Source organism: Oryx dammah, unplaced genomic scaffold (genome assembly GCF_014754425.2).
Source record: "Oryx dammah isolate SB20612 unplaced genomic scaffold, SCBI_Odam_1.1 HiC_scaffold_17, whole genome shotgun sequence".
Taxonomy (NCBI): domain Eukaryota; kingdom Metazoa; phylum Chordata; class Mammalia; order Artiodactyla; family Bovidae; genus Oryx; species Oryx dammah.
This window is the reverse complement of record NW_024070201.1, coordinates 47,077,783-47,090,466: the sequence shown is the minus strand read 5'-3', so window position 1 is coordinate 47,090,466 and position 12,684 is coordinate 47,077,783. Positions and strand designations below refer to the sequence as shown.

General features: G+C 37.7%; 1 protein-coding gene and 1 pseudogene across 1 annotated transcript; both read right to left on the bottom strand.

Annotated features, from left to right (window-relative positions):
- Positions 1–521: 521 nt before the first annotated feature.
- LOC120875904 lies at positions 522–1,456 on the bottom strand (annotated as a pseudogene).
- A 10,007-nt stretch (positions 1,457–11,463) lies between these two features.
- Positions 11,464–12,399, bottom strand: LOC120876625 (olfactory receptor 51B2-like). The gene has a single exon (XM_040258597.1). The coding sequence runs from the start codon at positions 12,397–12,399 to the stop codon at positions 11,464–11,466; it is 936 nt and encodes a 311-aa protein (XP_040114531.1).
- Between the last annotated feature and the right edge of the window lie 285 nt (positions 12,400–12,684).

Below are 12,684 nucleotides of genomic sequence, written 5' to 3'. Positions count from 1 at the left end.
TTGCACATATATTTTTCAGACCAACCAAGTTTGAACCAGGCTGTGTTGTTGTTCAGTCACCAGGCTGTGTCCACCTCTCATTATACCATGGACTGCAGAAAACCAGGCTTCCCTGTCCCACACCATCTCCCAGAGTTTGCCCAAGTTCATGATCATTGAATTATTGATGCCATCCAACCATCTCATCCTCTGTCTCTCTCTTCATCTATTTATCTTGATACTTATTATTCCTTTACATACATGATCTAGAATGTCCCATCTCACTATTTCCTAGATCCCTTTCCCCAAGGTCACTGACATTATATTCATTATTAGAATATTTTATGTATTTATTCTAATAGATACTCTGTAGTCAAATAGTAAGTAGTATATATAACCTGCTCAAGTCAACATACAGCTGTATGTAATAATTTAAATCTCATCTATCTTGGAAAAGAACAAGTGAGCATAAAAGCAAGTTTCTCTTCCAATAATGAGAAAGGCCAAAGTATCCTAGAGATCTCAAGGTCCTGAAACAAGGCTCAAGCAAGCCTACAGCTCACAGAAAATAGACAAACAATGCTTCTCTGAATCTGCTTGGTCTTGATGCTGTATATAAGAGGATTCATGAACGGAGGAAAGAGAAAGTAGACATAGCTCATGGTAATGTGGACCATGTGTGGCACATGCGTCCCAAACCTGTGGATGAAAGTCAGGCCAATCACTCTGATGTAAAAGACCAGGACACAGCTGATATGGGAGACACATGTGTTGAGAGCCTTAGCTCGCTCCTCTCCAGAGGCAATGCCTCACTGTCTTAAAGATTAGGATATAAGAGACAAGAATCATCAGAGCATCTAGGGAGAAAGTCGAAGCAACCAGAATAACTGGGTACACATGATTAAATGTACTATCAGCACAGGCGAGTTTCATGACATCTTGGTGGAGGCAAAAGGCATGAGAAAGAACACGGGAATGGTAGTATGGGAACAAACAGAGTGGCAGAATTGGGGGTACAATGGACGCAAAGTCCCTCATTAATGCCTACAGTCCTATTTTTATCACCCAGGAAATGATAAGAATGGAGCTGTACCTCACAGGGCTACGGATGTTAATGAAACAGTCATAGGCCCTGGCAGGCAAGATACCTGATTCTATAGCAGCCAGTGTGTGAATGAAGTAGGATTGAGTGAAACAAGCACTCTGGGCAATTTACCTCCGATCCAGCACAAGACACCCAGGACTATGGGCATTGTAGTTAGCATCATCCCAAGATCTGTACCTGCCAGCATAGCCCGGAAGTAGTACCTGGGCTCATGAAGACCGTGTTCATCCAAATAAGGAAGAGCAGCTTGCCATTGCCAGAAAGAATGGAGAGGTATATGATAAAGAAAGGAAGAGAGATCCAGTGGTGAACTGCTGTGAAGCCCAGGAAACCAGTCAGCAAGAAGGGAGCTGCACTGTTGTTGGACCACATGGTAGGGTTTGCAGGTGAAGTGCCTTTTTCAAGGCACTCTTATTATACAGTATTTGTTCTTTCTCTCCATCTTCTTACAGCATATTATCAAACCATTTTTTTTCCTTAAATGTACAAGCATTAATTAATAATAATTATAATTAATTAATTATAAATCTCTATCCACAAAGCCTTTTCCTGGAATAATAAACAAACATACTAACCAAGTTAATAATCTCAACAATTTACTGTTCAGCATCCAACTTTTATTCTATCAATCACACATCTATGTTTCTAGCCTTTATGCCTAGTTGCCCAGATGATTCTGTGGCTCTGTTTCATACTCTTCACTCCTTTATTCTTCTTCATATAATCTTTAACATTTAGGTATTTTTCCAATATGAACCAATTAAGATTTTCTCTCTTGAAATCAATGAGATATTTGGGTCAGTGATTAATCACTGAAGAAAATGATTAATCCATAGAATTGAGTCCATCATCAAGAAATATTTGAGAAATATCAATAGTGATATCTCAAGAGGAATTTGAATAAGGAGATGACTTGTGAAAGTCTAGAGAAATCAAATAAGTGTGCATGCATGCATGCATATTGTCACTTCAGTCATGTCCAACTCCTTGGAATCCTATGGACTGTAGCCTCCCAGACTCCTCTGTCCATGGGACTCTCCAGGCAAGAATACTGGAGCCGGTTACCATTCCCTTCTCCAGGCGATCTTCTCCAGCTGGGAATTGAACCCACATCTCTCCTGCATTGGCAGGCGGGTTCTTTACCACTAGCGCCCCCCAGTGGGATAAGTTGGTAAACTCATTTTGGCAAGGTATATGGAGCCCCACTCCATAGCCACAGGGCTCAGGACATTTTCTGTACTGCAGAAGACCTGAGGCCTGAAACACCAAAGACACAAACTTTAAAACAGGAAAAGAGATGGTAGTTGAGAGCTCTCACAGTAAACATTTTGAGGAAGACAACTCCTGGAACAAACGTCTCAGAAGCCAGAAGCCTAATACTTACACTGTCATAGATTTTAAAAAGGCATGAGTATCTGAATGACAAAAGCAATATTAGAAATTCCTAACTGAACGCATAAATTTTACACAGCCATCTCTTTGGAAAAGATAAGGCTCCCAGAGTGAAAAAGATTGCTAATGGACGCATCATATAGAACTTCTTGTATTTATGAGTCTAGAAAGCTCATAACCAGAAAAAATTAAGAATAGGCTTCTATAGAAAATTTTGAAATATGACATGTTTATAGTTATACTCTTATCAAATAAAGTTAGCTTTGTTTGCCTATAACCAAGAAATTTCACAGCAAGCTGATCACAATAACCTAGTGACTCAAATGGGTAAAGAATCTGTCTGCAATGCAGGAGACCCAGGTTTGATCCCTGAGTCGGGAAGCTAGCCTAGTGAATAGAATGGAAACCCACTCCAGTATTCTTGCCTGGAAAGCTCCATGGACAGAGGAGCCTGGCGGGCTGTAGTCCATGGGGTTGCAAAGAGTCAGATATAACTGAGCAAGTAACATTTAACATAAGAGAAACATTAGTTTCTTCCAAATTCAATTAAACCTATATGTACCCAGGGTCTTTTTTTTTTTTAATTTTTTATTTAACACCAAAAGCACTTTGTATTGGAGTATAGCTGATTAGCACAATGTTGTGGCAGTTTCAGGTGAACAGAGAAGGGACTCAGCCATAAATATACATGTATTCATTCTCCCTCAAGCCCTCCTCCAATCCAGGCTGGCACGTAAACACTGAGCAGAGTTCCATGTGTCGTACAATATGTCTTTGTTGGTTATCCATTTTAAATATCTCAGTGTGTACATGACCTTCCCAAAGTCCCTAAGTATCACTTCCTCCTGGTAACCTACCAAGAGTCTTGTTAAATATTTGTTCTCTCTTATCATCATTACTGATATCTCTGAAGAGGAATTTAGAAAGAATGAAATGACAACAATCTTTGTACCACTTCCATTTCATAAAAATATAAAAATAAGAATAGATTTTTGAGGATTTTGCATATAGTAATGTATCTAATAAAGAGCAGTAGATGGTGAGTGGAGATGGACAGAGGAAATGAGAATGTTCTGTGGAAATGACCACCACTTCAGGATTACTGTCAATGACAAAAAGATCAGTCTGGACATTGAAGTGGCAAGTACTTTGTTGATGTGGATACTGATGAGATTGCCACTAAGTTGATCCACTGAACTATGACCCATGTGGGGCTCCCTTGTCAATGCCTATTTATTTGATATATAAATCATCATCAATCATCATTCCTCCCTACACCAACCCCTTAACCTTTCAACATTGCATTTCTAAAATAATAAAACTCATGAAATGAAAAGAAAGAGAATGGATAAATGCAAAAGTCTGCTGTTTGGGATATGTACAGATGACCTATTAGGACCCACTGTCACCCAGTAAGTGGACCAGAGGAAGGAAGCAAGAGAAAAATCCAAAGTTGCTTAAATGACATGGATTTGTAAAATCTGAACTGAAGGTTTTGGATTTTGGAATTTGACGTGATTCAGGTACACAAACTGTATGGGGATTGCTTTGGGAATAGACATTAAAATGTATTACTTTTGATAGACTAAACTGGAATTGTACTCTATTCATTACCTGCAGTCTTTAGCAGCAGCCACACTGGCATTTAATTGTGAAAAATGGCAATTCCAGAAACTGTCCTCATATTCCCAGAGGGAATAGCCAGAATATGCCAGAGGAAGTAGCCACTCAGGTTAGGGTGTCTTATTTGCAATGTGTGACAATAGTAGTAACTTCAGTGGGGTGTCTCATCATCATCAGGCAAGCTTGAGGCTCCATCAAAGATGCAGAGATGACTAGAATTTACTATCTCCTCTCCCTCCTCAGTGACTCTAATCATAAAGAACCCACCTGCCACTGCAAGAGACATAAGAGACGCAGGTTAGATCCCTGGATTGGGAAGATCCCTTGGAGGAGGGCATGGCAACCCATTCCAGTATTCTTGCCTGGAGAATCCCACGGACAGAGTCCATAGGGTTGCAAAGAGTCAGACACGACTGAAGTGACCTGGCATGCACACACTACCTCCTCAGAGTCTTCACTGGTCTGATTCTCTGAAAATATTTTCTCTGAAAATTCTCTGAGTCCTTACTAGTTTCTAAGAGTAACTCAGATAAATCATTTAGAGTTTATTCAGCCTGCTGTGCTGGCTAGAAACTAGAGAACTGTTCTAGAAACCTGTAGTACAGACATAAGAAGTTGAAAAATGAAGGAAAAGAAAAGAGCACATTAGAATTATGCTGAAGAAATGGAAAAATCTCTTTACTTCTGTGTAATCTGAAAGCACCCCATATAGTCAGCACCTCCTGACTCCATTTTTCCTTCACACTTAGATATTGCCTAAGAATCTGTATTCCTTTGTTAAAAAAGTTATATCTAGATATCTATATATTTAGATAGATAATCTCAACTAATGAGAAGATGGGTTGGAGGCAACAATCTCAAAGATCTCAGCTTTTACGTGTAAGTTTAAATTTTGTCTTAGGTATAAATTATGATGGAAAATAGATGTAGAGAAAATTTGTGAACCCAGGGAAGCATTCATTTTAGGACAGAAGGACATGGAAAATGGACAAAGAAGTAGGCAGAAATATAAGAGGATAGTAAAGGTGATCTGTAATTTAAAAAGCAAATGGAAAATAAATTTATTAGAATTAGGCAGTGCTGTAGTGAAAAATTAATAGTGAAAAATGTCATAGAATTTCCAAGTAAGATAAAAATGAAAAATATCCATTTTGGGGGCAATAGGCTTTCAGTGATCTTGACATTTTCAATAAAATTTTAGAAATATGTTCAGAATGATTGCAAAATGGAAAATGAATACTTAATGAGAGAGTGAAATATATTTACATTCATTCTACAGATGAGAAACTTGAGCCTTCAGTAGATTACACAATTTGTCAAAAATCACACAATTAATAGGTGGTATATAAGAATTCAAACTCAGGTTTATTTGATCCCTGAACTCATGATCTAAACCAACATCCATTGAATATAAATGCTAATTCTCCTGCCCAAATTTGCCTTCCCATATAGTATCCTATTTCCTAAATTATTCATTTTGTTAAAAAAAAAAAGACTAAAATGCTTTCTCCTCCTTAACAGCCGTGCCCAGGAGTTACTCTTAAAGCGTTTTTGCTGCCACTGAATCCATGTATTTCCTTACCCAAGCCACAGCTTTTTCTTTGTGGTTCCTGAGCATGATCTGTGGATTGGTTTGTTCCTGTATCTTTACCATGTGTTCAGAGTCCTGATATGCTTATTTGTTAAAGAAACAACTCCCAAGCGAGTTATCTAGCTCATTTCCAACATAGGCTCTTTGAGAATACCAAATGATCATTTTTTCCCTCTCCCATCTGAAAAAGATCTGGCCTGCTGAAGTTGCCCCCGTGCCCTTCTTTTCTTCTCTGTATGGAGAACCTCTAAGTGAAGCAGTGTCTCTACCATCAGATGAAGCAAGCCTATCCAAGTCACTTTCAAGAGTTCTATGCATCATAGAACAGGAAGATAAGTCATTGATTCTTCAAAACTATTGGCCTTGGCAAAAACTATTCAATTCCTCTTTTTTTAACTGTTCTTGAATTATATTTTGACACACCACAATATCTTTAGGAACAGCAAGATTAAGAGACCATCAGATCCAACTCTTTACCAAATTTTTAAAGGGAAAGTGAAAGTCACTCAGTCCTGTCTGACTCTTTGCAACCCCATGGACTATACAGTCCATGGAATTCTCCAGGCCAGAATACTGGAGTAGGTAGCCTTTCCCTTCTCAGGGGATCTTCCCAACCCAGAGATTGAACCCAGGTATCCTGCATTGTGGGCAGATTCTTTACCAGCTGAGCCACAAGGGAAGACCACCAAATCCTTAAGCCACCATCTATTAATAAAATTTCATCACACATCTATTTGCTGTTTCTATGGATTGAAACCTGCCGCTTCAGAAATCTGTATGCAGGTCAGGAAGCAACAGTTAGAACTGGACATGGAACAACAGGCTGGTTCCAAAAAGGAAAAGGAGTACGTCAAGGCTGTATATTGTCACCCTGCTTATTTAACTTATATGCAGAGTACATCATGAGAAATGCTGGACTGGAAGAAACACAAACTGGAATTAAGATTGCCGGCAGAAATATCAATAACCTCAGATATGCAGATGACACCACTCATGGCAGAAAGTGAAGAGGAACTCAAAAGCCTCTGATGAAAGTGAAAGAGGAGAGTGAAAAAGTTGGCTTAAAGCTCAACATTCAGAAAATGAAGATCATGGCATCCGGTCCCATGACTTTTAAAGGAATTGCATTTTCATTTCATAGCAAAATGCTTAGTTGTGGTTTGTGCTCATTAAGTACTAGCTGAGTGAATGAATGCAGAATCATGTTATCAAGCAATTGGGCTTGTACATCTTTTACTTTTATTTATAAGAAGATTAATTACTTTAGATTCAGTCCCTCACTCAAGTATGTTGAATTATATGTCCTTTTCTTGTTTATCATTTATTTATCTCCAACTTTTATTTCAACCATATTGCAGAACCATGTTACACATGACACCATCGGGTTACAGAAGAGAGATGTATGTGTCTATTTTCCTTCTGAGTGCTTTTATTGACTTGTGAGGATTAAGAAGAGATTTTTTCAACCATTTATTATAGACCTTATACTTCTCTATTTTGACTGAAAGACTACTTTGAAAAGTGTTATTGATGTTTAATTACAATAAGTCCACCCGATTCTATAATCTACCCAGACTACTGACTGCTTAGACTAACACTTGGAAGAGAGTTTCAGTTTCAATAAAATCTCTACCCAGAGGATACTATACTACAAGTTAAATTTATTTTCTTCCTCTTGATTTCAACTCTGTCACCACATGGGAAAAACAGAAACTGAGGCTTACGCCCTTGGAAATAGAGGGCCATGTGTGTTATTCTAGCCAAGGAGTGGCAGAGAGGCCTGTGGTCTTCCCACGTGGCCCAGGACTCTGGGCGTGCATCTGGGAACTGGACTGCCAACCAGGGAGTCTGGTGCTCCAAGCCACATTAAGGCGAGTGTAGGTGATCTGGCTAACTAGCTGCCAAAAATAAATAAACAAAAAACCTGGAAATAAAACAATGTCTATAGATTTTTAATGCAATGTATACATACAGCAGAATATTATTCAGCCACATAAGAAAAGGATGTTGTGATAGGAAAAAGTACATCATGAGAAACGCTGGGCTGGAAGAAGCACAGCTGGAATCAAGATTGATGGGAGAAATATCAAGAACCTCAGATATGCAGATGACATCACCCTTATGGCAGAAAGTGAAGAGGAACTAAAAAGCCTCTTGATGAAAGTGAAAGAGGAGAGAGTGAAAAAGTTGGCTTAAAGCTCAACATTCAGAAGACTAAGATCATGGCATCTGGTCCCATCACTTCATGGGAAATAGATGGGGAAACAGTGGAAGCAGTGTCAGACTTTATTTTGGGGGGTTCCAAAATCACTGCAGATGGTGATTGCAGCCACGAAATTAAAAGACACTTGCTCCTTGGAAGGAAAGTTATGACCAACCTAGATAGAATTTTAAAAAGCAGAGATATTACTTTGCCAACAAAGGTCCATCTAGTTAAGGCTATGGTTTTTCCAGTGGTCATGTATGGATGTGAGAGTTGGACTATGAAGAAAGCTGAGCACCGAAGGATTGATGCTTTTGAACTGTGGTGTTGGAGAGGACTCTTGAGAGTCCCTTGGACTGCAAGAGGTGCAACCAATCCATCCTAAAGGAGATCAGTCCTGGGTGTTCATTGAAAGGACTGATGCTAAAGCTGAAACTCCAATTCTTTGGCCACCTCATGCAAAGAGTTGACTCATTGGAAAAGACCCTGATGCTGGGAGGGATTGTGGGCAGGAGGAGAAGGGGACAACAGAGGATGAGATGGCTGGATGGCATCATCGGCTTGATGGACATAAGTTTGAGTAAACTCCAGAAGTTGGTGTTGGACAGGGAGGCCTGGTGTGCTGTGATTCATGGGGTCGCAAAGAGTCAGACACGACTGAGTGACTGAACTGAACTGAAGTGAAATAAGCCAGACACAAAAGAATATTATAAGATTCCACTTTATAAAATATGTACACTAGGCAGTCATAGAGATATAAACTAGATTAGAAGTAACAAAGACCTGGAAGAAGGGTAGAATGGGGACTTACGGATTAATGCATAGAGTGTGTCTGCTTGGGATAATGAAAACCTTTTGGAATAAGGATGATAGTTGAATATTGTGAATTTCATGAAATTGTACACCTAAAATGGCAAATTTTACGTAATATGCATACATATAATATGCAAAATACATATAAACCACAATAAAAATAATTCAGTACATTCATCCTATTTCATTAAATTTATTGTGAAAGTTGTAAAATTTTGAGATCAGAAATTATTTATAGGATAAGACATTGAAAGGTTTATCACTGTTTTACACATGTGCAAACACCCACAAATGCACATATATTATATATATGTATTCTTTCTTGAGAGAAAAAATCAAATATAGTCATATATATATAATACATATATTACAGTACTATTTTTCTTATTTATAAATTAACAAAACAGTATTAATTTATAGATTGATGTATAAATTAATCATTAATAATTATAAATTATTAATTTATAACTAATAACCACCAATAATTGCTTTTCAGCTGGTACTTCTATTCTTCAAATAGTGTAAAACAGAAACTCACGGTTATCTTTGCTTCCTTTCCAACCTTTTTTCCTCTGTTTTTCTTTAAAAAAAAGTAAAAGAAAGAAAAGAAAAAAACCTATAAATCTTAATCAATTTAGATCCTAAATTTATCTCATGTTAATCCATTACCTCCCATCTTTATTTTCTGAAACTGAGCTGCTATTACCTCTTTTTAAAACTATTCTTAACATCTTCTGATTGTTTCTTCTGTTTGTCTCCATATCCATTAAGCTCATTTCATCAATAATGTTGAAATGAAGATTTTTAAAACTTCAGTGAAGTCATATTACTTCCTTCAGTAGTTTTCCATGAATCTTTGGGTAGATATTGAACCTTCTGCCATGGCCAGAAGGGTCTTTGTGATCTGGTCTCCTCTTTTATCCTCAGCTTCTCCTCAAGGTAATCTCTCTCCCCAGGTAGCCATTTAATCTATATGGGTGACTCTGTAATAGATAGACTGAAGGTCTAAACATGTACTAATTCTCTTTTTAGAATATCCTTTTTCCTATCTCCACCAGCTAGTTTGTAATTTTTTCAGATCTCAGCTAATGGAATGCTTTTCTCAGGGTAACTTACCTTTAGCTTAAGCCAGAGTGTTTGAGACTAGCAACCTGAAATCAGGTTCTTCTAACTATTTTATTATTAATTTTGAATAAAAATTACTAATTTATTAAATTTATCATTAATTTAGCTTGAATTTAAATTTGATTTTATTTAAAATTTTGAGTCTCTGATTATTTAAAAATTCAAAGACGGAAAGATTTTTGTCTGTTTGTTGCTATCATATCATTTTTGCTTAGCAAAGTGCTTGTCCCATACTAGCACCTTAAAAATTCACCCAAATAAATGATTGAATATTATTCCTACTTTCATAAAAACAGGCACATGAAGGGGATTGATTTAAATCCCTTATCTTCCTCCAAACACAAATATATTATAAAACAAAATATGTGAAAATAAATTATGCAAGAATATAAGAAAAGATACAAATAAACCTGAAAATAGGACTTTGTCAGTGTGGCCTCAATTATTTCAATAGATAAAGCAAATAATAAAATTATTTATACATCAATTTTTAAAATATTTATATAGAAGGCAAATAAAGGTGGGAGGGGGGTTCACAATGGGGAACACATGTACGCCCGTGACAGATTCATGTTGATGTGTGGCAGAACCAATACAATATTGTAAAGTAATTAGCCTCCAATTAAAATAAATAAATTTAAATTTTAAAAATTTAATACAAAAAAAAACTGGAAAAATACTTATACATAAAACATTACAGATCATATAAAATAGACTCTTACAAATCTAGCCAAAAAAAAATACTATTAGACAAGTTTAAAGTGAGAAGTGCAAATGGTTGCAGAAAATTAAAATTGTTTGTGCTTTATAGCAATAAAGAGTAAATTGAATACACAAAACTATGATATCAGACTAGAATTCATATAACAGACATATCACAAATGTTTCTCTCATATATTCAGCATTTAGAGAGAACACCAGAAAAAAGAAACCATTCATGAAATGAACTAATTCATGAGTTCAGAGATACTTGGGCATAAAGCTTTGTAAATGACACTCTATCACTTGGAAAGCAAATCTTGTATTGAAAAATAGTACTTTTGAGATAGAGTTTCATGGTTCTCAATCCACATGCTCTGGTTCATCTTTGTATGGCCCTCAAATGAAGCTGTGATTGCCTACTTTCCTTATAGTAGGCTGTGGTTGTCCCGGACTGGACATCTAGCTTGACCTTTCTAATCTGTTACTTGACACTTGTTAAAAATATGGAACCTGAACTTCCCTATCTTTCCTGGTTATTGAAATATTTGTTACATTTAGAAATATTACCTCTCTCCAAATTCTACCTACCTAGAAATTATCTATGGATTCCCAGGTAGCTCAGTAGTAAAGAATCCACCTGCCAATGTAGGAGACGAGCAATCGATCTCTGGGTTGGGATGATCTCCTGCAGTAGTAAATGGCAACCCATTCCAGTATTTTTGCCTGGGAAATCTCATGGACAGAGGAGCCTGGTGGGCTACAACCCATGGGCTTGCAAAGAGTCAGACACGACTGAGCACACATGCAGAAACTACCTATCTATATTGCACTCCTCAACTTAGCTTGTATCTTTATGTAATAATTGAAGCCTATCTTACTCTGATAAAAGTCCTAGACATCCTGGAGCTTCCGAAATTCTGAAATAAAAGTTCAAGCCCTACTATGCACAGAAAATAGGTGAACAATGCTTCTCTGAATCTGCTTGGTCTTGATGCTGTATATAAGGGGATTCATGAATGGAGGAAAGAGAAAGTAGACATAGCTCATGGTAGCATGGACCACATGTTGTGCATGTGTCCCAAACCTGTGGATGAAAGTCAGACCAATCACAGGGATATAAAAGACTAGGACACAGATGATATGGGACACACAGGTGTTAAGAGCCTTAGCTTGCTCCTCCCCAGAGGCAATGCCCATCACTGTCTTAAGGATTAGGATATAAGAGACAAAGATCATTAGCGCATCTAGGAAGAAAGTCAAAGCAACCAGAATAATTGGGTACACATGATTAAAGGTAATATCAGCACAGGCAAGTTTCATGACCTCTTGGTGGAGGCAAAAGGCATGGGAAAGAACATGGGAATGGCAATATGGGAACCAACAGAGCGGCAGAATTGGAGGCAAAAGGGATAAAAAGCCTCTCATTAGTACTCCAAGACCTATCTTCATCATTTGATTATTGGTAAGGATAGAGTTGTACCTCAGAGGGGTACAGATGGCAGTGAAATGGTCATAGGCCATGGCAAGCAAGACACCAGATTCTACAATGGAAAGGGAGTGAATGAAGTAGGCCTGCAGAAAGCAGGCTCCAGAGCTTATTTCTCTGCGATTGCCCCATAAGAGACCCATTACAGTTGGCATTGTGGTTAATGTCACCATCAGATCTGTGGCTGCCAGCATGGCAAGGAAATAGTACATCGGTTCATGGAGATTCTGGTCAGCCTTGATGAGGTAGAGGAGAGTGCCATTGCCAAGAAGCACAGAGATATAGACTGCAAAGAAGGGGATGGAGATCCAGTGATGAGCTGCCTCCAGACCTGGGAAGCCAGTCAGCAAGAAGGGGGCCTCACTAGCATTGGGCCACATAGCATGTCCACAGGTGGAGAGCAGCCTTCTGGAAACCTTTTAGGCAGAAAGCCAAAGTTTTCAATTTGCAATATCTCCTTGTGGGAATATATCACAACGGTTTTGATTATACCCTTTGTAGTTAAAAGAATGAATTTGTATATGTGTGGTTTTAAAACTATTTTCTTTTAGAAGAATAATACAGATGCATAGACTGTACTAAGGAAGAGGAATAATGGTATTTTCCTAAGTTATGTATAATAATAGATTAATAGCTAAAATGTTCATAATTAAAAAAAAAAACAC